The sequence below is a fragment of the Salarias fasciatus genome, chromosome 5 (genome assembly GCF_902148845.1).
Source record: "Salarias fasciatus chromosome 5, fSalaFa1.1, whole genome shotgun sequence".
NCBI lineage: Eukaryota > Metazoa > Chordata > Actinopteri > Blenniiformes > Blenniidae > Salarias > Salarias fasciatus.
The window spans coordinates 29,587,224-29,614,173 of NC_043749.1; the positions used below are offsets into that span (position 1 = coordinate 29,587,224).

The 26,950-nt window shown below is 45.0% G+C and overlaps 1 protein-coding gene across 1 annotated transcript; it reads left to right on the forward strand.

Annotated features, from left to right (window-relative positions):
* Nucleotides 1-15,738: 15,738 nt before the first annotated feature.
* osgn1 (oxidative stress induced growth inhibitor 1) lies at nt 15,739-26,327 on the forward strand. Its single transcript, XM_030092662.1, has 7 exons — nt 15,739-15,924; nt 21,801-21,862; nt 22,270-22,406; nt 22,497-22,688; nt 22,781-22,872; nt 23,954-24,470; nt 24,589-26,327. The coding sequence occupies exons 2-7, from the start codon at nt 21,805-21,807 to the stop codon at nt 25,138-25,140; spliced, it is 1,548 nt and encodes a 515-aa protein (XP_029948522.1). The 5' UTR covers nt 15,739-15,924; nt 21,801-21,804; the 3' UTR covers nt 25,141-26,327.
* The last annotated feature ends 623 nt before the right edge of the window (nt 26,328-26,950 follow it).

The window sequence follows — 26,950 nt, forward strand, 5'->3', positions numbered from 1 at the left end:
TTTGACCCTGGTGTCTGTTTCTCAGCCAGAGAAAGTCACTGATAACACAGTAAACAGTGGAAAAGTTTTGCGTTGCTCTGTTAATGCAAACTGCATGTGTCAGTCACGTTCACCTCTCGTTTCAATAAAATATTCGGCTCTGTCTGTGCTGGGTTTATGATCTTAAAGAGCTTTTTCCAGTGTTTTTCCAGCCTGCGTGTGAGTTTTATGAGACCCACTGACACTGTTGACTGAGTTTATCGCAGGATGTAATAAACCCGGTTATGCCTCCCCTTATCAGATAAAAATAGGGCCATGAGCAAGACGGATGGCTGGATCACTGAAGCTAAATATGTTGGCAGCGAATTAAACTCAGATCAATTCAGTGGGAGTCCAGAGGGACGTCTGCGTTCTGCTCTCATGACAGTCAGAAGCCACGTGAGGCAGAAAGTCATCTCAGAAGGAAAAATAAAAACAGCGCAACTCTGTTCGGTTGGAAACTATTTGTGGGGTTAGGGTTGGAGGTTGGGGGGCTGAGGGGTGCTCTGTAATCTGGATGTTAGAGGAGGAAGATGCTCTATAACCTGGATGTTAGTGGGAGGAAGATGCTCTATAATCTGGTTATTATCTGAAGTGACCTTCTGCAGTCAATAGGATTGTTGTTGAGCTGCTGCCTGACGTCACTCGTCCTTGGCTGCCTCTTCTCTCAGAAACATCTGCGGTTCACGTGCGGAGCTCCGAGATAAACATCCATTCTCGTGCTTTCCCAGCAGCCTGCACACTGCAGATAGGTCAGACCGGGGTTAGTAAGTGACTAGTTAACTGCTCCTCGCTGTCACGCTGCTGGAGTCTTGACCTCCGGTTTTTTTGTGCACACAGATCATCTGCTTTCCAGCTTGCAGATGAGACTGTCTTTTTTTGTTGTTTTTGTCTTCACGACATCAGTCAGTGAGGAAGACGCTCTGTATTCTGGAAGTCAACACCTCTTGGAAGAAACATTCCTGAACTAAACCTTGCATCGTTTTACACAACAGGGAGACGGCGTGTGTTAGCTGCTGTGCTCATTGTGTTCTTTGAGTAAAGTTGTGTGATTTAGGTCAATATCGGGATGTTTTTCTCTTCCTGTGCTGCTTCTGTAATTCTCCCTGCAGCCCTGGAATCCAACACAAGACCTAATTCTGCAGAAACTTTGGTCGTTCAGACATGTAAATCTGCACAGGCCTCAAAGAGGCTTATATCCTGAGAAAGAAAAAACAACAACTGAGCAACAGAAAGCCTCCAGAACATGCTTCAGTGTTGTGTAATTAGCTGAGCGCAATCCAGCAGAACTGTGAACGATGTAAACATTTCTCGGAGCCGTCTGCCTGCAGCACTGCTGGTTTATCTCAGATGTTTTGTTGTCTTCTTCTTCTCATTGTTATTGGTCCTTGAATCTTTAGAGTCGCGCTAACATCCAGATTATAGAGCGCCTTCCTCTAAACCTGTGTGTTTTGGGCGTCCTTTGACACCACAGTTGTGCTCAGAGTCAGTTAACATGCTTCCTGCGTTGCCGCCAGCATTCCGTTTGCAATCGCTGAAGTATAAACACAGAACCGTTCTGAAACAAAAATGCAGAAATGAAGCATTTTCAGTTGAAAGCATCATGTAAACGAGGTCTGAGACATTACCTCTCCAGCCCCTGGTCTCAGGACCTTTCAGTAGCTTCACCTGCTGGTACCAGAGGTTTGGAGCCAGAGCCAGCAGACTGGATTTACATGTAATGAAAACAGAGCGGCGGGCGTCGTCCCATCAGGCCGCGGGGTCGCCGGGTTCAGCAGACGGAGGATTAAAGGCAGCGCCTGTGTGTTTGACCTGTGGAGGCACAGGGGTCACACTCCGTCCTCCGGGGGCCGTTTGGGGCTTTGCTCGCCGTCCGGAGCGACGTCGGTTCCTCTCGGGTCAAAACCCGGACTGGTCCTGGAGCGAAGAGCCGGGTCAGAACTTCTCCTGCAGCGATTCGCCCTGGAAAGTCAAACACTGCAAACACACGTTTATGATTGATAGCTTTGTGCTGGACTCGCTTCACGTTGCGCGGCGGCGTGCTCGTCTCCCCGTGACTCTCAATCCAGAAACGGTGAACAGATTTCACTTATTCAGCACATTTTCACCACTTCATCAGTTCCAAAGTCTTGTCTCTGTTTACGGTGTTGACTGTGCCGCACGGTACCCAAACTGCATGGGCGTCAGTGCACGGACAGGAGGAAGCGGGGATTGAACCATCAACCCTGTGATCAGAAGACCACCTACTCTTTCAGCGCAGTGAAAGCTGATTTATGGATGGAATACTGACCGAGTGACTGGGTTCGGCCTCGGATCATCTACAGCTCAGCTCCCAGAAGGAAAGTCACCTTCTGCTTCAGCTCAGCTGCGATTGGCTGAAACCGTCAGGAGGAAACCGGCTCATAGATCAGCTTATCTGCAGATACGAGGAGCAGAAATGAGGGTGTTAATAAAGTCATTTGCTTCCTACACTCTGTGAATTAATGTCAGACAGGCCGTCTCCAGAGTCCCAAGTGCTGTAAAATATATCGGCGCCATAAATGCTTCAGACATCTTAATCTGCCACAAGGACAAAAGTCGTGAACGATAAGACTAATTCACGGCTAATACGGGCATCGTGAAGCGGTGCGTTGCAGTTGCTGTTTAGCAGCATTTCCTGACTGTTTAGTTAAACATGGCCAAATGCTGAGAATGATGTTTGAAACTTGATCTCGGTAAAGTCGGTTCCTGTGGCGGCTCCTCGTGTTCGTCCTGCTGTGGGCGACCTGGAGCTTTTCCATCAGCCGTAACGTGAGAGTTGAGAAATCCGCCCCTTAGCAACGCTCCCCAGCTACAACACCTGTTGACTTTTGTTCTGGATCTGGAGGAAACAAAGGAGACGAGAGGGGAACATAAGAAGCAGACCAACAGGTTCGCATGCGGAGCGTGACGATATGTAGACCTACAGATCGACTCAGAAGACTTTCAAAACATTTGTCTTCTTAATCTGTATTAAAGTGTCGCTTCAGATCTCAACAGTAACGTCACTGCAGCGTATTGACACCCCTCCTCTCATTATCCAGGTGCAGCGAGCTGTGAGAGAGCTCGGCTCGTCACACACAGCAGCTTTTCATCTGTAGAGAAAGCAGAACCAGGTTCAAAGGATCGGAATAACATGAACTTATATGTCAGTTCTGCTCCCAGGATTCCTGTTTCTGGTCCTGAAATGTGTTTCAAACTGGGGTTCTGCGGGTGTTTTCATTCCCGCCTCCTCTCTATCTGGTGTTGTTGCGCTCTGCTGGTGGTCGGCTGCTATTTTTGTGTTGATTATCCTGAGCCAGATTATTCCAGCTGTCATGGGAGACTGCAGCCCTGCAGACTGACCTGCTGTTGTTTCTGCACAGGCTGAGCGCTGGCGAGCCTTCCTGGATTCTTTGGTCTCCATCGAGTTTGATTTTAAAATGCCTGCAAAGTAATCCTTGTCTTTTTAAAGAATACTGTTAATCCAGCTTCACATGTTTTTTCAGTACTGTAACAGATTAGTTACTCTGATTCTGTTTCACGGTCACAGATACTCTCTTACTCCATAAACCTGCTAACTGACTGACCAACTGACTCAGTTTATAGGACAGTCCATAAAGAAAACAAACGTTGCTCGGTAAACTGAATCCTGGTGGAGCAAAGATTTGTTTTTTTCTGAGTTTATTTGCATGAAGAGAAACATATTTGAAAGGACGAACATGTTGGAGCTTCATGACTGTCAGGAAAAAGCATGACGCTAACACTAACAAAGCACAAAACAACCAAGCAACCAACAAAGCCATCAAGCTAGCAACCCACTAGAAGGAGGATGCTGCAATTTCAACAATTAATTCAGCTCATCTCCATGAATTCAACAATTAATTCAGTTGATCTACATGAATTCTGCACAACCTTGCAATTTTCTCCAATCACCGCAGCTTGACAAAATTACAAGGATGCACAGAATTCACAGAGATTGGTTGAGTTTAAATCAATTGTTGAAATTGCAGCATTGCGACTTACTGGAGGGACTGTCCAACCAAGCAACCAAGCAACCAGCTATTCAGCTGTCAATTTAATTCAGTTCAGCTTTATTTAGATAGTGTCAGTTACAACATAGTCATTTCAAGGCTGCTGTTACAGAGAAAAACCAACAGATCCACACGAGCAAGAGGAGAGACAGCGGACAGAACGGTTCTCTGAATCAGCTCAGTATTGCTCCAATCGATGCAGGTGGATCAACGCAGGAGGCCTCAGATGACGAACATCAGGAATCCTGGAGGGGGGTTGGGGGAGGGGGGGGCGGGGCAGCAGAGGGTATGGAGGTCAGATAAATAGAGCGAGGGAATCAGAGCCAGAGGATGCCTGTAGGGACATGAACCTCTCCCTCTGCCAGGACTGGCCTGTGAGCTCCAACCCTGAGAGAGGAGAGAAGAGTGAGAGGAAGCAACTAACCAACCAACCAACCAGCCAACCAACCAACCAACCAACCAACCAACTAACCAGCCAACCAACCAACCAACCAACCAACCAACCAACCAACCAGCCAACCAGTCAACAAGGCAACCAACCAGCCAACCAACCAACCAACCAACCAACCAACCAACCAACCAACCAACCAACCAACCAGCCAACCAACCAACCAACCAACCAACCAACCAACCAACCAGGCAACAAGGCAACCAACTAACCAACCAAACAAACAACCCAACTAACCAAGCAACAAAGAAACTACTTTTTTTGTCTCAAAAGGACTGATTGGTCACAAATCTGTACTCAATAAATATGTTGAAATCCAAACAAAACAGTTCAACTAAAAAGAGATTTAACAATCTGAATCATAAATATGTTGAAGTTTGAATGAATTAACGTTGAACCGTCAGTGCAAATAGAAAAAAACCCAACAGGTTTTTTTCTTTTTTTCTTTTTTTAGGTATTCGAGCGAATGTTCCTAGAAAAGGAAATCCACTGAATTGACCTCTTAATGACTAACTTTAGAGGAACGGACAGGGGCAAACGTTTCAAAATATGTGCTTCATGCTGCGTGTACTTTAGACTGTGAGATGTGAACGTGTCAGAGAGTGCATGTGTGTGTGTGTGTGTGTGTGTGTGTGTGTGTGTGTGTGTGTGTGTGTGTGTGTGTGTGTGTGTGTGTGTGTGTGTGTGTGTGTGTGTGCGTGCGTGCGTGTGTGTTGGAGGTTAAAAAAAGGAGAATGACAGAAAGATGAGCATTGGTAAAGTGTGAACGTCAGGTGAGCTGCAGTCACGGCGAGAACAGATAAAAGTTAAATAATAACCAGGAAGCGGAGTTGTCTCTACTTCAAAGAGCGTTCTCTAACCGTGAGAAATTTTTAACGAGTTGGGAAAACGTTTTTCTCTCTGCACAACTCAAGTCAGGGACATGAAGCTTTACCGCCTGAAAAGGCTTTCAGCACATTTCACTGTACTCTACACCCGATTATGTCTTTAAAAATGACACGTTGGTTGAACTGCATTGATTTTTCTCTAAAAACATTCAACTTTTGCAAGTTTAGAAAGATGATTTCTATTCAAATACAGACTTTTTTGTATTTTTTTTTTCAAATAAAGTCTGCTTTGTTTATGGTACTTTTTGGTTTTCTTTTTTGCCTTGTGTTCATGTTTTATATTCCTTCATGGGTCATGTCCTTGTAATTCTTGTTTTTTGGGTTTTAGCCCAAGTTTTTCTCCAGAATGCAATGACTCCCAGTCCCTGTCCTCCTGGTCCTGGTCCTGGTCCTGGTCCTGGTCCTGGTCCTGAGCTTTGTTTCTCTGCTTTCTTCTAATTTTTGACTCTTCTAGGTACAGTTAACGGTTGAGGTTTTACTCCTGCTGTACACACACATGCTAAATCCCGTCAGCATTGACATAACAGAAAAATGACTTGTTGACTTGTCTTTAATTAAAACGGGTAAAAACCAGTTTGATGCGAATGGTTTTAACCTGATGTTTCGGCAGCAGTCGTGCCGGCTCCTGTCGGACGCTGCAGACACGGTGGGAATCGGGGTGTGTTGGGACTCTTTGAATGAGCGCCTTGAACAAACACTGATTTTTTTGCTGATTTCATCATGGGTGGGAAAGGCAGAGAAGGTGAATGGAGGTCGCCGTGCGCCTCTGAAACAGCCAGGTGTGTTTGTTCGAGGGCTTGTCAGATAAAACCGGGATGAAGGTGAAGGATGACGGCACATTAAAAGCTTCCGAATCCAGTGTGTGTGGCATAAAGACGGCTTCTTATCATGTTGTAAACGAGGTGACTAAAGTTTAGCGAGGCGTAGTGGTTTGCAATTGAAGTGAGAAGATCCCCGGTTTACGTCTGGGTTAAAGGCCCCCCAAACATGTTTCACCTGAATAAAATGATTAGATACGAAGTTTGGTCTCAAGTGATCGTTCCTTAAATGATGGTTTAGCTGCCATGGTGCGTTCAGGTGCTCACTAAAATCATCTAAAATCTCCCCGGTCAACGCAGCAAGTTCAGCTTTGTCAGATTCACTCCCAAAGTGCAACAGGTTCTTGTTAGTAAACATGTGCACGTGGCCTCCAGGTAGGTTTAAAATGCGATGCACGGCATGCAGAGGCGTGAAGAGTTCGTAGGGTTTCACGTGACACGCAGCCCAGCGGGGGTGTGGAGACACGTGCGGTGAAGTCTGACTGTTGTTCCACAACAACATGTCAGTAACTGATTACTTTAATGGTGGAGATGTTCACTATTCACAGACAGTTACTGTTTCACTAAACTCCATTTTACTGCATGAGCAGCGTGAATTCTGAATCAGGCGCCGCTCGCGGGACGTCTCAAATGACAAACGCATCGTTTTGGAGATTTGGTCTCAGAAAAGTTCTGTATTTCAGTGGCAATGTTTTGTAAAACGACGTCTGTTTCCATGGAAACAGCAGAAATGCTGAAATATGTGTGGTTTTCATGTTGATCCACTGGTAGCTGCTGTGCTTTTGTAATTAAGCAATTTAATTCCGTGTAAATTGAGCCAATGAAATGCTTGAAAATAATAAACTTAATTCATTTAACTGATAACTTGTTGACATTGTCGTGTAACTCGCGACTTTTTATTTTCTAAAGTGGCTCAGAAGTGACTTTTAGTGAGTTTCCCAGCAGCTCCTGCAGCTTCCTGAGTCCATCATGCTTTGCTCCTCATTTATTAAAGTTCATAATGACACAGAGATACAGCGTAATTAGCTTCTGCTGCATTAACTGAATAAAGGAGAGAGGAAGAGGAGCGACGGGCCGGTTACATAACTTTGTTTAACATTCCTCTACGTCCTCTTGTTTATCTGCTCGTTCCTACAGCGACTCGGAGCGTTTGAAGGTGGGCTGACAAACACGGCACACAGATTTCACGTCCCAGTCCTCTGACTCACTGCCGTCAGCAGAAGTCTTTAGCTGTTACAGTTACAGTCCGCCTGAATACTTGAGAGGAATCAGGACTCTGCAGACGGCTCGCCCTCGCCGGCCTGAATGTTTCACATGCCTTACCGCTTCATTGAGAGAAACAGGCTGTAATCAGGCTTCTGCACATCCAGATAGGCACTTTTTTTTTTCCTGTTTGAGCTTTCTAAGGCTGGCAGCATGCACACAGAGCTGCAGCTCAGCTCTGTCGTTGTAATCAGACGTTATTTTTAAAACTTCACTATGTGAATGTGAAAGCTTTCTGAAAGGCAAACACAGAAATGAAGCGTTTTCATTTGAAATGTGGTGTAAATGGTTACAGCTTTGGATTAACCTGTCATCAAAAACCACTGGTAAAAACACTGATGAAACAGTTGGAGTGTTTACATGGCACTCTTTATTCTTCTATAAATCCAAATAAAGCTTAATTCTGCTCTAAAATGACCATGTAAACGGCTGAAAACTTTATTCAGAATTGAGTTTGAATCCGAAGAGACAGGCGGGTTTATTCTTCTTTGGAATTGGAATTATATGCTGATTAGGCGTCACTTCATCCTGGTCGTTCTGCTCCATCATGATGACGCAATTTTCCAAGATGGCGGCCATCAGTCCACGCTTTGATTCGTATGGAGATGATTTATTTAACGACAGTTTTAGAAGAATTGGATATAATGAAACGAGCGGATCGACGGGTGCTTAACACCGCCGACATTTTCAAAGCTGCAGCATCAAAGTTAATCGAAAAGTTGTGGACTGCCCTTCGTTTTTCCCATGTAAACACGACGCTCATGAATATTATTCTAATTTAGAATAAACCGATTCCGAATTGAAAACACCATGTAACCACACTGTTTGTGACTGTTTGGTTTCATATTTTTGTTTGAAAACATGACTGATCGACAGGAGGCTCCAGTACTGAAGGATCAGTACGCTTGCGCCTGTCTGAGTGAATGGATGAGGCGAGGCCTCCGCCGTCTTGACTCTGGAGGAAGCGATCGGCCTGTTCCACCAGCTGAGTCCGGCCTCTCACGACACATTCCGGAACCTGTCGTGACAGAAACCGCAGCACCTGCTTCATCCAGAGATTCTCTCTCTCTTTTTGTTTCTAATTAGCTGCAGACAAGCTTGACTATTTACTGCGGGCGCCACTCCCTGCTTCTTTTTTTTTTTAACACGCATATTTATCAGTTACATAAGTGCATCTATATGATCTGACAAATAAAGGTTGCATAATCCAAACTGTCTGGTGCCTCTTGAGCACAGTGTTTAGTGTTAAATGACTGAATAACAAAACAACAAGCGCTTTACAGGGAATGATTCAGCTTTAATACAAAGAGCGGGATAATTGTTGCATAACTCCTTCCTGATAGTGATTAAATGCAATTTATTGCCCATTATTGGCGCTCCCGCCTGCAGTGGGTACATCTTGACCTTGCAAGGAGGTACCTGGGTTTGAATCCCATCTGCAGCAGGAGAGATTAAGACACACACACACACACACACACACACACACACACACACGGCAGATGCAAGTCACAATGACTTGCAAATGTTGAAGAGAAGGACCTGAATGGACACAAAAACACTCTGTCTCCCTGTGCACAGTGGTGCAGTGTTTTGCACCGTCGCCTCACAGTGGGAAGACCCTGGTTTGAGGCCGGTCTTTACAGAAGGGGGGACATGATGTTCCTGTGCGTGCGTGCATGCACTCAGCTTTTCTCCCGTCAGGCAAAGACTCGCTCGCTATGTTGAACAGCGGCTTAAATAGCTGAAAGGTTTGCATGTGCTTCTCTTTGTCTGCAGCAAACATGAAGAACCGGAGGAGTGCACGCAAGCAGATGCTGTCTCTCATTTCTTGCAGGAGCTTAAGAACATTCATGAATTCAATGGAATCCTCACATTTAAACTGGATCTTTTAATCTAGTCAATCAAATGTCATGTTAAGATGGGGATCATTGAGTGCATGCATCATTTTGATCGGCTAAATTTGCAGAAATTGAGTCATTTCTTGATGTTTTTGTAGCTCATGTCTCGTCTCCTGTGTATGATACAACCTGTCCAGGACTGGCTTTTTGGCTTTTTGCATTTTTGAATTGGCTCTAGCTTGTCCTCACTTTTCATTCTTAGGCTCCGTTTACACAACAGGCTTCAAGTGAATCATTTTTTTCATTTTTTCTTTCATAATGAAACAAAGCTTGAATGGATCGTCATTAAATCATCTCTTTTCTTTTCTCTATAATAGCCAAACTTTTTCAAATCAAGCTTCTAAAATGCGAGCCTTGCTCTGATGCTGACGTGGCGCCGATGGACTGAATGTTGTCGAGGGTCCAGAAACATGGGAAACTCTGGTCGAAGGTCCGCTGAGCAAGGCACCGGCTGACTGAGAGCTCTATAATCCATACTGCAGCCTCCACCAGTTACGTCAGTCAGCGACTCGCACAGAATTATATAATCTTTTTTATGCAATGATTTAATCCAAGGGCCAAGAGCCTCCTTAGAGAGAGAGAGAGAGAGAGAGAGAGAGAGAGAGAGAGAGAGAGAGAGAGAGAGAGAGAGAGAGAGAGAGAGAGAGAGAGCTGAGAGAGATGAATTCCATCAGAAATACTGCACAGGTTTTGAAATGTACTCGCATACAAATAAAAATGTTTTTTTTTTTTTTTTTTTTTTAATTTTTAAACTGGTACCACACATGATGGAGGCCTTGGCCGGTGTACAAAAATCAAATTTGAAATGTTCACACTGTCACAGAACAGATGGGATTTTGATCACTTGTGAAGAGAAAACCGGAGCTGGGTCCCATTTCCCTGCAGTGTGACTGAAGCCTTCGACTCTTGATTCAGAATCAGGATCTTTGAACCAGCTGTAGACCATTTGAGGTTCAGGGACTCCTGAAAACTGAACTGAGCGCAGTCTGCTCGTCTAAATGGTTTGACAGCGTGTGAACGGGCTCAATCTGTTGCTGCTTGAGCTGTATTTTGGCAGGGTGTGGAGGACGTGCAGAGGTCATCTGGCTTCACCCGTCTGAACATGTCTGCTGGAGACAGCAGCTTCATCGCCAGGATTTGACCTGGTTCCCAGTTTTGAACCAAAAAGTGAATTATTTGTTAAATGAAACTTGATAAATTCCAGCTTGACTAAACTTGGCTTTGATTCGCCTCCTGGATTCTCCAGGCCTGACCTTGACTCTCCTGAGCATATCGAACTCTTCACAGGCACACCCACATTCTTTCCTCAGTAACCAGTCGGAAATGACCGCTTTGATTTAGGCCGATAATCTGAGGATGATCTGATCCCCGTATCTGTGCGAAGAGGCGACAGGAGCCGAGCGGCTCTAAAGATTCCTTTGGGAAACGGAGCTCCGCTCTGAGTCACGGTGTAATCCCTCGCGGAAAGCTCGCCATTGTCCGTCCGTGCGCACGTCACCCGGCTCTGCTTTCACAGGCAGAGGATGAACAGATCAGAGGCGGACAAAAGGGCCTGCGAAGGGTTAAAAGCACACAAAGCATTCCTCCTCGGCCCGGGTTCCAGGAACAGGCGTGTGAGACAGAGACGTGGCGAGGGGACGGCCGCCATCGCACACCCGGCGGCCGGCTTTCGCACGGGTGTTTGAATGAAACCCCAAACATGCACAATGGCAGGGACAACTTGTCAGATATCAAGAACGAATGATCAGAAAATAGCATTCAGCTACCTCCACCACGGCAGGTTTGACCGTGAGGCACCGTTTACCGAAGGCCTTTCATTTTTAACCCACTGGACCACCACTGCTTCTTCACCTGTGGCCTGAATTGAAGGGTTAATGCCTGTTTTTCTCCCTGTACTGATTGTCAGAGTTAATAAAACCTTCAGGGCTTCATCCTGAGATGTTCTGTACCGTTCAGAGCGATCCTCCGTGTTTTCTTTTGGGGTGCGGCTCGTTCTGCATGTACCGACACACATATGGATGTCATTCATATAGAAGGATGTTCAGTCTCATGTTTTTTTTTCCCCCATTGCAGCAGGCCGACTCACTGACACAGATTTCTTCTGAGACCCTTCATGCAGATTCCTGTGTTACATAACAGCAAGTATCGTTTCTCCAGATTTCCCACAACTGTTCACAGAAACACCCACTGAAACCTGTTCTGGAAGTTTCTCATCTGTCCTCAGAGGAGCTCACGCTGATCAAATTGTTCTAAAACAAGATTCCGTCCCGGCACCATTTAAACATAAATCTCTGAACTTTCTCGTCCTGCGTCAATGTTCAACACTGCCGTCCAAAGCAGGGTATGTCAACAGGTTTCCAGGTCAGAGGGGCAGTTTTCCTCTGCAAGTCTTTTTTTCCTCTTCTGCAGCGACATGTCGGGACATGAGGGGGGATTTTCAGCTGTTTTGTGGTTTTGTTGAGCTCTCCTGTTCCCCCCTCATTTAACAACCTTCACCGACTCCTCTGTGAAGCGGCTCCTCCAGAACACCCGACATTTACACTTGACTTGCAGTGTCAGACACGGCACTGAAACTGTTGTTACTGTCGTATTTATAGATAAGAAGAGATGAATGACAAAGAGGATGGGACCCAGTACGCAGCCCTGAGGAACACCAGAGGACAGGTAGGATGGCTGAGATGTGAATGTTTATATCCTGGAAATATATGTCAATAACCTTTAAATAAAAAACAAAAAAAACTCATTTCTAGTTTCAGATTTCTCTTTCTTATAAAGTCTTCCTCCTGGTTATTTTCAGTTCTGGTATCTGTCTTTTCAATTTCAAATAGAGAAACGGTAAATTAAAGTGTTTGCCAAAAATTCTTCTTACTTGCCTCTTGATTATCTCTCATTAAGAATCCAAATGTTTTGAATTTAGACCTCTTATAATTTTACATGGAAATTAAAAGGAACAGGATTCAGGGAGCAGAACATTCCTGAAGAAGAGATTAAAGTTTCTTCAGAGTGAAATTACATTGTAATCTGTGAAGAAAGGGGAACAAAATTTTCATATTTCTAGATGCTCTCGTGAATTTTTGTCAGTGTGCTCATTTTTTGCAATATTGTGTTAGTTTCTGACTGACAGTGTGTGAACTCCACTGAACCTCAGAAGCTGTGCTGTGGCATCTGAAACCCAAATGTCTGCACTCCATATTTTCAGTGCTGAAGATTGAACTGGTTCGTCCAGATCGTTGATCCCATTGAGATCTATGAAATTTGGAAGCCAAACTCCCTGTGTTCCTGTGTATCTAAGTCTGAAATACAACAATAATGTGTCTAGAAAACACAAAGGATTCTTTTAAATGTGTCCAAAACTAGTTTAAAATATGGACAAAGCCAGTCCATAAGAAATCCAAAACTGTCAACAATATGTCCAAGAAAACTGGTGTGAAATGAGTTGATCGAAGACCAAAATACAGATAATGCCATCCAAAGGTCCAAAAGTTACACAAAAAGTATACTCCATGTCCCTAAAAGTACTTTGAAATATGTCCCAATCTAGTCCATCACTCATTCAAAACTACAAAAAATACTGGTCTGTAACAAACGCAAATCTAGTCTACCATAAGTAAACAGCCAGTCCAAAACTAGTCTAAAATATATCCAAAATTTGGAATAAATATTTATTTTAAACTAGCCTAAAAGAAGACAAACCTGTTGGAAATGTTCTAAACACAGTGACTGAAAATAGCAGAAACAAGGCGAAAACAAGGCGAAACTACAGATAAGAACTAGATAACAGTTTGGGGTCTTCCTCTTGAGCAAAATAATTTCTCCATATTTCAACCAGGCTATTTCCAGCAGGGGTGAGCTACCAAAGTATGGGAGCAAGGGTCATGCTCAGGGACCCACAGTGGTGACCTGTCACACATTTGCCTCTCCAATCTCCAGCCCACCTCTGCCATAAATACACCCAGAGAAAGAAAGAGAAACCTGAGACTTGTCTAAAATTTTGTGAGTACATTTTAAATCGTAACTGTACAAAATCAATCTAAAGCCCTATTTACACCACAACTTTTCAAGTGAAAAAGCATTGGTTTTAAACTGGTATAAATATATCAAAATTGTCCTAAAATATGGAACAAAAGTTCTTGAAAACAGTTCAAAAAAAAAAAAAAAGAGTCTGAGATAGGTCTTAAAAACAGAAAAAACAGAGTGTAACTAGTGTATAATATAATATAATATAATATAATATAATATAATATAATATAATATAATATAATATAATATAATATAATATAATATAATATAATATAATATAATATAATATAATATAATATAATATAATATAATTTAACAGGTTAAATAATTATTATTATGAAACGTTACACAAGCTTACAGCAGATATTAACGTGACTCAGTCCGGCTGGAGCTCTCATCCCTCTCGCTCATTGGCTGACGTCGATGCGTTGTGAGCATCATCCAATCGGAGACGAGTTTGATGACAATAGCAACAGCAGCAGCTGCCGCCATGGCGGCCGTTCCGTTACGTCATGGTGGAAAGAGCCAGAAAGCAGAGCCGTATGGAGACAGAGCTGGAGCAGCTCACAGGGAAAAAAAACTTTTATAACCACAAAAAAACACTTTCGAAGAGCAGATTACAGTTTTAACTGCTTCAAAGTCTTAATACTGGCAAAACAGCAGGAGGTGTGACTTTTTTTGCACGTGTATTGTAAAATTGGTGTCATTTAAAATGTGGCTTTAAGCATCCAGTTTATTATATTCTGCACAAATGACATTTTTTTTCTGTTTAAGTTTTGAGGACATTTCCACTCAAATGAAAAGTGGCACAAACCTGTGATCTGAATGGCCATCTCACATGGCTCAACAGAAACACAGTGATGCAATAATGCAGTAATTTAATAACTAAAATGTTTATTTCCGCTCAATAGAGCGAAGATATAAGACAGCCTTTATTTTCTCACATCTGTGTGGTTTTGGAAGTTGAAATGAGCAACTAAAAACCATTCAAGATATTGTTTATTTAAATCTTGAATATCCCTTAAGGTCAAATCAATGTGCTTTCATGGAAAGGTTGTGGCGTGATGAAAAATTATGGTAACTCTGGTTCCATGCGGCTCTGCGTCAGAGTTAACACAGAGGGGAGAAACAGCAGAGCTTTCACTCTGTCCACACTTTCAGACCCCAGCGGCCACCATAAGAAACTATAAATATAAGTAAAAGCCTTTATTGTATTTAAAAAAAAAGTTTACAAAGTAAATGAAATGTTAAAGATCAAAACAATAAATTATGTAAAAGAATAAAGAACAGAGAAACTTGACCAATAAATAGATCAGATTCAGAGCGCTTTCAAAAGTCAAGTATTTCAGTGGACACGCAAAACACAAGAAAAGTTTTGCTTGCAAAGTTTTGCCAGCAAGAATATATGAAGAAAATGGAGATCGTTGACCCCCTCAAAAAAAAAAACAAAACAAAAAAAAAAAAACTACAAAAACTGTTTTGAGGTGTATCAGAAAGTGAATTTGTCAACAAAATCGGTTTTAAAAAGTTGACATGTTGAGGATAAAATAACTACAGTATGAGCTGTAAACTAGCCATAAAGATAAAAATACAATTTTGAAATATTATTAAACAACCTCTGATACCATCAAGAGTTTGATCAAATGTCTTAAAATGAAAGTGAAAATGTCAAGAATGAAACAGCAAGACCAAAATAAACTATGAATAAATAATAAATATTAATATTTGTATATAAATATAATTGTATATAATATTGTGAAAATTTAATAGATTCACTCATATCGATATGACATGTTCAAGCAACAATCTTATAAAGTAGAGAAATATTCAGAATAAAACAGTAAAATTCTCAAAAACACAATTTTCAAATTAAACTGAAAATGTTGAAGTTTCAGCAGAATCTTATGTAATATTCATAATGTAAATGTGTGGAATACATTAAAAATGTTGAGTTTGAATCTTAAGATTGATCTTAAAAAGTCTAAAAAAAAAAAGTGACAAACAAAAAGTCATGATGAAATACTTCCATTACATTTATTTTGGGGAAACGGTTAGAAAATGATATGAAAAAATGTAATGTTGCAAGAAGTGTCAAATTGTTAAAAAAGATGAACGTTTTTAGAATATTAGGGAAGAATTTCTGCTTCTTTTTGGCTTTAATCCAAAGGTATTATTTTCTGTCTGCTTCTATAGACGATCTTCGTACGTCTCATTGGCGCGCCTGACGTTGAGGAGGGGCGGAGCTTATGGGAGGTAGGCGCTGGGTGGGCGGGACGTGTCAGCGGGGCGGCCTCTGATTGGCTGGCGGCTCCGACCGCCGTAACCGTATAAAAAGTGTTGAAGCAGGCGCTGTGGTCACAGCTGAAAGTCAGAGACGCACGTGTTCGGAAGAGGACGGGAAACCAGAGACCGAGTCCGGGACGTGAGCGCGTGAACGGCCGCTGCTGGAGGAAGAGGACCGAACCGAGCCGAGTTTGGAGCGCCAAGAGCCGCAGAGGCGACGCGAGAGAGCCGCTGCTGCAGCACCGGAGGGGCGTACCGGTGAGTCTCACACACACTCTCTCACACACACTCGTTATTAAACTGTCTTTCTGCAGGGGCTCGTGCAGTCAGAGGGTGGGTTTGGGGTCGGAGGTGATCTGTAGGTTTGACCCCCGGTGACCGGCGGGTGCAGCGAGCTGAGGGGGGCAGGGTGTCCTGGGTGGGCGGGTCGGTGTCCCGGGTGGGTGGGTGGTCCCCGCCCGGCAGCGTGGTTACATATCGGCTAAATTTAGCCTCAATTCCTTAAATATAAACGCACTTCAGGAGGAAAGTTAATCAGACTGTCAAACATCTACAGTAAGAGTGTAGTTTTCATCTTTTTCTACATGAGCAAAGAAAAACAACAGACTTTTCTCTTAAAAAAAAAAAAAAAAAAAACCTATGGAATGTTCGGGGGTTTTTTGCTGTTGTGAGTCTAGAAATGACTTTTCGCATTAATGATACTAAGAATTTGTGAGTGTGTGTACAACTTTATGATTATCTCGTTAACCCTGAACAGCAATATGAACGAACCGAAACAGCATCCAGATTATAGAGCATCTTCCTCCTGAATCCTTCATGATTCATTTCTTCTTTCTCTCTCTTTCACCCTGCAGCAGCAGGGCTGTGCACTCTGACCTGCATGTGAGTGATGGCTGCAGGTTCACTGTGATGCAGGGAGCATCTTTTTTTTAAAAAAAAAAAAAAAAGCCAAAGCACCAGATCTGGAGGGTGAAAGAATCCTAAACCTTTTCAATCAGTTTCGACCTCCATTCACAGGAAGCGGTGGGCGGTAGCTGTCAGACTCCGTCTGGCCACTCGTTGCAGATCGGGGCTAGGTGAAATCTGATTAGCCGTCTGGCAGGCGCAGGTGGCAGATGGAGCGCCGGCTCGGGTTCAGGTCAGCAGCAGCTTCCAGATGGAGGAACTCCGAGGTGTTTCCCAGAGGCTGAGCCAGGCAGGGGAGCTCTGTGCACATTTATGCACACACACACACACACAAACATGAACAACTCTTTCAAATGAAATGGTTAAAGAAGAAAAAAAATCGTCTTTCATGTTTCTTCTTGTATCTTTCAAACTGATTATACACATTACATGACTAAAGACAGCGGTGCTTTCACACATCTTTGATGCATATATCTTTAAAATACAGTCATTAAGTGAGAGACAAACTGTCCCCAACTTCAGTATGAGTTTTCAGACATGCCCAAAGCTTCCAGTAAAGTTATGTTAGGAAAATGAAAGGTTACGTAGTTTGACGGCGATGCTTCACAGAAAAAATCCACTGAGAAATGTTTTATTTTAGAGAGATTTCAAGATAAAAAGGTGATTTTTGTCATACGTTAATACTTTAAAGGTATGTTTTTATCACATTTAAATTGTGAATAATTGTTTTACATGGAAATCATCACAAAGTTTAATGAAGAAATTTAACATCAAGCATTAAATGCGGTGGGAAATAGTTCTATTTTAAAGGTGGAAGTGGTGTTTTTGTTTTGCTGAATAATGCGTCCAATAGTTAACTGAGGCCCTTTTCCATGGAGACCGTGCTCGGAGCCACTGATGTTGTGAAATTGCTCCGTCACCATGGTAATGCCGGGAAAACGCAACTTCCTGGGGAAGCCCTGTTTGCTTGTAGATGGCAGAAATGCTGCAACTGGTCCTGCTCTGACAGGCTCCGCCCCTCTGAACCGACTCTGGAAGAACAAAGCAAACGTTCCACCCTCTCAAAGATCAATATTTAATAAAAGATCAAGTTAAAACCAGTAGCACCACAGTGGTCCATCTCCTGTCCTGCTCCGTGGAGGATTACAGCAGATCACTGGACTCCAAACTCCAGAAATACTCCACAACTGCTGACTGCTGAAGGTATTGGAGAGAAAAGCAGAACTCTTCAACCAAAGAGATGACATCAGGATAAATCCAGAAGCAGAGTGAAGTTTGCGGTCGGATGAGCTTAATTCCTCGTCTGCTCAGGTCAAAGGTCGCCCGTTTCTTCTTTTTAGCCCTGTTCTCTTTGGAGGCGCTGAGGTTTTGGTTTCAGAGCCTCGGTCTCTTTGCAGGTTGCGTAACAGCCGTCGGCTCTGGAGGAAGTTAGATGGTTTTTCACCGAGACCTGAGGTGAAGCGAAGCACCTGAGGCAGAGGAAACTTTCCCTCTCATCTTTCCAGACGTTTCTTCTGAGCGTTTGTGCAGACGAAGAGCTTCAGTGACAGAATCAACAAGCTGCTCAACGCCTTGGACGTTTGACAGACTGGAAACTTGAAATTTAAGAAAAAGGGTCAATTTACCTGCAGATTCTAATCTTTTCTTTCTGTTTTTGAGTTTAGTCTCAATAATAATTCAATAAGCAGTATTTATTGTATCAAGAAGCATCAAAAAGGTGCAAGCAACCATCTTCAGTTCAGCAATTCATTTATTGTTGGAAACACTCAAGAAAATGTTGAATATTAATTCACCCAACAGCACCTACTACTGGCCCAATATGAAAACTACACCATTTTAGTGTTGCTACCGTGTAAATACCAAACTGTTCTGATGCTAAAATGATGCATTTTCTCTTGAATCTCGGTCTGAGATAACATGCAAACTCCACACAGGCCTCAGAAATCAAACCTGGGCATGAAAGGCTGTGAGGGGGGAGAGCTAACCGCTGCACAGGCCGCTCTGATTGTTTGGCATGTTTTGCATATTTTGCATCTTTTGCCTGCAGTGTTGACGACACCTCCTCCATCAGAGGACTTAAAGTTTCCTGAAAACACGGAGAGAATCGCGGCTCGCCTTGCCTTGGTCCTGCAGACTGAGCCCGTCTCTCTCGGTCAGACTGGCCTTCAGCAGCCCTGGCGGGGATCGCCGCCTCTTACTGTAAATGTGCCATTCGTCATGTCCTCCCTGCAGGATTCCTGAATAGAGGGGAAAAGCGCGTCTTTGTGTTCCCGGGCTGAACGTGCCGCCCGTGCTGCACGTAGACGCGGCCGCTGAACTCTTCCAGTAGAACCGGGCGCCGCGCCAAGTCTGAGCCGCTCTTACGTAACTTCATCTCATTCCTCTTCTGGCGTTTTCTTCCCGCTTCTCCACTCTTCCTCCTTCCTTTCTGCCCAGCGTTCCTCCGCCACCCCCCCCCCGCCACCCCCCTTCCTTCCTCCCCCCTCAGCGTCTCTCTTGTCCTGCCTTCAACTCCGGAGTGTCGGTTAGTGGAAGCGTGACTCGGCAGGTTTTCCCCCGCCGGCCGGGGCTCGCCCCGCCAGCAGCTGACAGCAGGATCTATATCACACTGTGTGTGTTTGCAGACGGGCGGGAGATGTAGGTTAGCGTGTTAAACCCCCCTCAACTGCCATTCCACTCCCACTGACGGCCCGTGGCACTGGAGCACGGACAAAAGAGTGTCTGTCTCTGAACTGGAGGACATCGGGTTCTAGAAGTGATCCACAGTAGAAACCACCCTCCTCAGTAAAGTGAAACCTGTAATGGATTTATTATTGTCGATATAAACGGATATCACTAAAAGACAGACGGGACAGCGATAAGTTATCTCAGGACGGAGCGAATCGGGTCAGTTGGTCTGCAATATTTCTAGAAGGACGTCTGGCTCCTTATCCGAGCGTCTCCGTCGGTTCAGGCTGGACCGCCGGAGCTCTGGGTGTGTCCAGGGTTTCACATGCTGATGACCTCTGGCTCCTGCGTTCATGGTTTTCTGTTTACATGACAGTGGCGCTCAGAGCCACTGAAAACACAAGTTCAGCGACTTCAAGAGAAGAAACTTGAACAGTTTTTGTGGGAAACATGTTCTAAATGTCTCCTTCAGGCTTTAACGTCCTCCAGAATGCTGAGAAACGACGGCCATTATTAAAATGAAGCGTCTCATGTTGGCAGATCATGTTTCTCTCTATTCATTAAACATGAGAATAAACCTGGTCAGAGGAACTGTTACCTTCAGCGAAGTGTCAATAATGGAAAAACATCACATGAGGAACAGTTTCACCGACACACAGTGTGGTTACATGGTGCTTTAATTCAGAATTGGTTTATTCTGAATTAAATAATTCAGAATTATATTCATGAGCTTTGTGTTTACATGGGGAAAAACGAAGGATTAAATCCTCTGTCACGCAGGGGTCTGTGAAGCGTTCTTATTGGACAGGGGTGCGGCCGTGACGTAATGACGTCTACCGGAAGTAAACAGCGTTTTTCTCTTCTTTCTTTCTCAATTAACTTTTGACGCTACAGCTTTGAAAATATTGTTAAGCGCTCATCAATCCGCTCGTTTCATTATATCCAATTCTTCTGAAACTGCCGTTAAATAAATCGTCTCCACACGAGCCGAAACGCAGACAGCGGGCCGCCATCTTGAAAATTGCGTCATCACGTCGGAGCATGCGCAGAACGAGCAGAATGAAGTCGCGCTAAATCAGCATATAATTCCACTTCCTAAGGAGAATAAACCCGCCGGTCGATTCAGATTTAAACTCAATTCTGTATAAAGTTTTCAGGCATTTTTTTTTAAATAATGGAATTAGACTTTATTCAGCTTCATAGAGGAATAAAAAGTCCCATGTAAATGCATGGAATATGGTTAGAATTGCTTCATTTCAGAACTCAGGACTTAATATAGATGAAAAAACTTTAGATGAAAAAACTTTAGGAGGAAAAAAACAACTTCACAGAACCAGTTCTTGACAATAAAACAAAAAAATTAAATCGTTTTAAAGTTAAACGTGAATCTAATGCTGAACACAAAGTGTTAAAGGGGCTGTATCATGCAAAATTCACATTTTGTATGTTTTAACCTTGTTATATAGTTATGTACTCACCTAAAACACCCCAAGTGAAGATGGCTCCCCTGAGACCCCCTCCCGCAGACCCTCAGTAATCAGCGTTGCTGCTTTTTTTCTAACTCTGATTACGGAGATAAACTTTAACCATCGTCTGAAAGCAACAGTCAAGCAAGAGCAAGAGTCTGAAGGGTCTGCGCTTGGTGAGTTTCTAACAGGAAAAGATGTTATCGCGTGTCTTTGTGTGTAGAGAAGCTAGAGCTAAAGAGCTAAAGCAAGCCAGCGTATTTGTTTTGAAGCTCTGATTGGCTGAAGTACGCTGTCAGTCAAAGTCCACAGGGGGAGAGGCGGGATTTTCAGTGAAAATCTGTGCGTTTTCTCTTCCGGGTTTCAGAATTAGCCCCAGAAAATCTTTTATTTCACACAAAATGACTTTTCCTTAGCGCCAAAAATAAACTAATACCATGTTAATGCCATTTCTAGGATTTGGACTAGCTAAAAAAGCATGATACAGCCCCTTTAAATAAGAGAAGGAAGTTGTTCCTTCCTCCTTTATTCTCTCAGTCATTGTTCCAAAGCTAAAGAAGAACCTGAACAATGGCGCCGATGAAGTCTGTTGTTGTTGCTGCTGTCATGGTTTCATCAAATTGGCAGACAGTTATCCAACAGAGCAGAAGGAGGTGAAGTCAACACAGCGTTCAAGCCATCATTTCAGTCCATCCTGGAAACCATAAATCACATTCCAGCTTTATCGTCTCTATATAAAGACAAGTTCAGATAAAGAAACTGTGAATGACGCTCAAATAGAATGAATGGTTCAAACTTTCGAGTCGGGTTCATGTTTCACAACACAGTTCTCCAGTTAGAGGTGACAAGTTTAAAGAATCTGGAGTTTAAAGCTGCGTCATGTTTCTCTGGTGCACGAGAGCGTCCAGTCGCCATGTCTGTGTTTACCAGAGGTCACGTTGCTATGTTGGCCTCAGCTCTCAAGGGGAAGTGTGTGAGTGTCAGTGTGTGTGTGAATTAAAGTGAACTGAGTCACTGTGCTAGAGGGGAAAAATGAGCCTCCGTCAGATTTTTAAATCGGGCTGATGTTGATTTTTTTTTTTTTTCTGTTTGCAGAAACATGGAGCTTCAGGATAAAGATCATCTCCCTGGAGATGTTTTACCTGTGGTGATCATCGGTGAGAACACACACACACACACATAACAATACACTGTAAACAAAACGCTGTAGAGATCTGGGGGGTAGTATTTGCTGAGTCAGGATGCTGAAGCTAGTTTCCACCAGCCGGCCCTCGTGAACGTTTGCTGCTTCAGCATCCAGACTGCGAAGCGAGTGTGTGTGTGACTTCCTTGAGTTGTCACAATAGGTTTTATAGCTCTGTAATTACAGCTGAGTCACGCTGCGGTTTGTTACATCCCTTTGTCTTCGCGGTAGTTTTGTGGTTTTTGACACTTATGACTTTAAAGCTTGTAGCGGTTTGCAGAAAAGCTTCCTTTCGGAGCAGATTATTAGATAATCTGTAGATATTTAAAGACAGATCGTCTCTCGCCTCTCACCCCCCTCCGTCATCCTCCCGTTTCCCAGGTAACGGCCCATCGGGGATCTGTCTGTCGTACCTGCTGTCGGGTTACACCCCCTACCTGTCGCCCGGGGCGTCGCACCCCAACCCGCTGCTGCAGAGCAAGCTGAGCGAGCAGCCCCACCTGTCGCTGCTGGAGCAGGTGATGGAGGAGGAGGGGGGCGGAGCTTCATCTCCACGGCCTGGGTTGTTAGACCGGTGACTGACGGCGAGCGTCTTCCTGTCTCCGCAGGACCTGGAGTACCTGTGTGAAGGCCTGGAGGGCCGCTCGTCCAACCCCGTGGCCGTGCTGTTCGACTCGCTGCTGCTGCCCGACAGCGACTTCGGCTCGGACCACTCATCGCCGCTGGAGTGGAGATACGAGCCGGAGCGAGCCGTCCCGCACCTGGTGCTGGGGAAGGGCCTCCCAGGCGGAGCCTGGCATGTACGCACCGCACTTACTGATTACCGATCATCTTATGCGAGGCCTTATCTACCAGCTCAGTCTCACTCTGTTGTTGGTTTCTTCGTTTTCAGGCGATGGAGGGATCCATGCTCACTCTCAGCCTCGCCAACTGGATGGAGCTTCCCGGACTCAAACTCAAGGACTGGATGAGAGACAAGCGCAGGTATGAAATTAAACCGTTCTCCACATGAGAGACTTATCTCATCATCAATCAATTTAACTCAAGAAAAAGGTCCCAAGCCCTGGATTAACACCTGTTAGCGTGCTAGTCAGAGCGCGAACCGCTTCCCACCGCGCCGCCTCGCATGTGACTCGGCACAAAGCAGGAGTCATGAAATATTAAAAGCTGCCGGGAGGCCGTGGTGTCGGTTTCCCTCAGACTCATTGAGAAAAAGATCACAGGACGGTTTGCTGGAGGCTCCGGATTAAAGACTCTCTGGATGTTGACTGAATAAATCTGGAACGTACGAGTGAAATCCTGATATCTCAACAGGTTCTGTCACACTGAAATCCTTCAGATAAAGATGACACACACACACTGCATTTTGTGTGTGTGTGTGTTGCAGGAATGACTAGATTTGACTAAACGTGCGAACAGCAGGACTCGAATGGTGGTTTTGCTGCTTTGCATCCGTCATGGAAAGACTGGAGCAGAGCCGAGTGTCAGCAGGATGAAACGTGATCATCCAGAGCCGAACGTGTTGGAAGAGGAAGTTCAGGAAGCTTAATGCAAAGTTACTGAATTACAGATAATCTGAAAACCATCTCAACACACCAGACTTTAGCAAAGCTGCTGCTTCTCCTAATGCAGCTGAAGGTGTGCGTTCGTCCGTCGACTGAATTGTTTTTAAACACTTTGCTGCCATCTAGCAGCGAGAAGTCAGTAACGTACTGATACAAGATTAAAGTATTTAGATGGTTAAATATGTTGCTTGCATTGTAAGCGGGTCTCTGTGCAGTGAGAATACGATCTGACATGAGGAGACGTGGAAGAAGGACGGAGTTTGTTCTCTGTGCTGAATTTGTTTAACAAATGACTTCAGTCCAGCCGAATCCTCTGGATTTACATAAAATGAACATTTGGCTCCAGCAGCTGAGCCGCTCTGACCTTCTGTCTGCAGGTGGTTTATCTCGGCTGTTCTCATCATTAGTTCATAAATCTGTCTTCCTTCGGGCCTCGGATGACAAACTGCATGATGTTCGATGTTTTTTTTTTAATTGGATTTCGGTCTTTCTTCTTTTAGGAACTTGCGAAACGACCGCGCCACGCCGGCTGAGATCGCGTCCTACTACCAGCACTACGTGTCCCAGATGTCCCTGGAGCAGAACTTCGCCTGCGGGACCACCGTCACCTCTGTGACTCGAGAGCCGGGGCGGGACGGGGCGCCGCCCTGCTGGAGGGTGTCGGGTCTGCAGCGCGGCGAGGGCGAGGGCGAGGAGGCGCCGTTCTCCCTGCTGGCCCACAGCGTGGTGCTCGCCACCGGGACGCATGACATCCCGGCCCGGCTGGGCGTGGAGGGCGAGGCGCTGCCCTTCGTCTGCCACTCCTTCTGGGAGCTGGAGGCGGCCATCGCCCGCGGCGAGCTGGACCAGGCCTCGGACCCCGTGCTGGTGGTGGGGGCGGGGCTGACGGCGGCCGACGCCGTGCTGGCCACGCACCACCTCAACACGCCCGTCTACCACGCCTTCCGGCGCTCCGTCACCGACCCGGGGCTCATCTTCAACCAGCTGCCCAAGCTGCTCTACCCGGAGTACCACAAGGTGAGGAGCCCGAGCGGCGCCGGTTCAACGCCGAGCTGCAGCTGCGCCGCGGCGCCGGTTCGGATCTCTCCCTGATCCGGTGATCTGGGTTCTCACCGTTCTGTGCTCTGTGGTCCAGGTTCACCAGATGATGACTCAGCAGCAGCACCGGCCCGGCGGACCCCCCCAGCCCGACGCCCAGACGCTCCACCCCCGCCCCGCCTCCCCCGGCCCCCAGCCCCACCCCCGCTCCTCCTACCCGGGCTACCTCAGCTTCCCGCGCCACCGGGTCGTGGAGTTCCGGCCCGACCGCAAGTGCATCCTGGAGTCGGGCTCGGGCGAGCGGACGGCAGTGCAGGTCTCCAAGGCGCTGGTCCTGATCGGCGCCCACCCCAACCTGTCCTTCCTGCCCGGGAACGGGCGCCGGCTCGGCGTCTACCCCGACGAGCCCATCACGTGCCGCCGCAACCCCGTGGAGGTGGACCCCTTCACCAACGAGGTGGCGGCGGCCGAGGGGCCCGGCCTGTACGCCATGGGGCCGCTGGTGGGGGAGAACTTCGTGAGGTTCCTGAAGGGCGGGGCGCTCGCCATCGCCAGCGACCTGGCCCGGAGACAGAGGGAGGGCCGGGACGGCTGGGCGGACCGGCACGCCGCCGTGCAGACGCGCGAGATCTGCCTTCTGGACTCGTAGCAGGTTTTCCGACGGGCGGAGACGGACCCAGTAGAACCTCCAGGTCAGTGGATCAGAGGAAGACGCCGACACGCCGCTGACGAAACGAGACGCTCGCCGCTCCGGACTCAGAGACGCCGCAGCCGAGGAGACGCCGGACCTTCAGACCCCTGAAGGGTTTCAGAAGAACTTCCTCTGACGGAACAAACCGCTCCGGGTCTTTTTCTCTGATTGATTGAACCTCTCAAAGACACGGTTGAACTTTTCATCAATAGACTTATTTTATATACGATTGCTTTCAGCGTTGAGCTCCAAGAAATCAAACTCATTCTTCCAACACTAACTTCAGAATCACACAGATTAAGACCAGAACTGAAGCCTTGAGATTAGATTAATTTAAAGAAATTAATCATCTGAAATTCTTTGATGTTCTGACGATGTTCAACACTTCAAAAACCTCACATATTGGAAAAAAATGAATGTTGATGCAATATTTTACATTTCTGAACAGGATTTGGATTAATCCGCTTATTTAAACTTTAAAACGGCCTCTGACTTCTGTTTTTTGAAAAGTGGCCGTAAACTGAACCATTTAGTGGGTAAAAGCAGCGTGTTTCCATATTAGTGGTGTTATCCAATGCAGTTCATCTAAAAATGCAGTTTTCTCAAAAAGCAGAGAGAATGAATGAATGCACACAGATATGCAGTAAAATTCCAACATTTTACAGGAATTATTTACCTTAAACATTAGACAGGTTCTGGATGTTTCACAGCAGGAAAGCAGATGCAGACTAACTGGAGGAGAGAGATCTTCTGTGGGAGTTTTACTTCCTCGTCGCCATCAGAGCCTTAAATTCTCCAAACCACATCTGATCGACTCGCCTTCACCTCGGCCTCCTTTGAGCCGAATCATCCCGTTTCTGTACTGATTCCTCCACTGTTGTTCACACTACGCCGTTAATTCCTGTTCCGTCTTTTATAAACTGTCCTTTGTGTTTTAGTAAATCCAGGTTTTTCTATTTTTCTATGATTTTTAACCTTCTACCATGCAGCTTTGTACATGTTTGATACAGATAAATAAAATTTTTATACTTTGCTAAGGAGAAATATTTGAATGTGTATTTAAATATTAATCAGTCTTCCCAATGTCAACGTGGGAAAGTGTAACTTGAGTTGGGCTTCACTGTCAACAATAACACTGGTTTTTAAATCCACTTGTGTGTCTGAGTGCTGATTCTCGCATTTCATTCATGAAAGTCCTTCCCACCTTGCTCTATACTAAGTCCCACACCAATATTCAACTTTTCCTTTATTTCTAAGATCTTCGAGCAAGTTCTTGCAAGTCAGCTTTGTTACTACGGTATTTGATATTGTTGATCATGACATCCTGCAGAGACTAGAATATATTATTGGGATTAAAGGTTCAGCATTAAACTGGTTTCATCATGACTTGAACAGCTCAGATCAAAGCTAAACAAGGAGTTCCACAGGGTTCTGCTTTAGGACCTATACTCTTCAGATTATACATGCTTCCTGTAGGGAGCATCATCAGGAAACACTCCATTATCTTCCACTGTTATGCAGATGATACACAGATCTACTTATCCATGAAACCAGATGAAACAGATCAACTTGTCAAACTAGAAGCTTGCCTTAAAAACATAAAAACCTGGATGAGTTGTAATTTTCTCCTCCTAAATTCAGATAAAACAGAAGTTATTTTATTTGGTCCAAAACACCTGAGGGAAGAAATTATCTAAACAAATGACGTTGCTTTAACTCCCAGTAACACTGGTCAAAGGTCACTCCCAGGAACCTGGGATTGACCTTT

Coding starts and splice junctions, on each gene's coding strand:
- osgn1 (XM_030092662.1), top strand. CDS start 21,805: ATGGAGCTTCAGGATAAAGATCATCTCCCTGGAGATGTTTTACCTGTG. Junction 21,863..22,269: donor TTTACCTGTGGTGATCATCG/GTGAGAACACAC, acceptor CCCGTTTCCCAG/GTAACGGCCCATCGGGGATC. Junction 22,689..22,780: donor TCCCAGGCGGAGCCTGGCAT/GTACGCACCGCA, acceptor CTTCGTTTTCAG/GCGATGGAGGGATCCATGCT.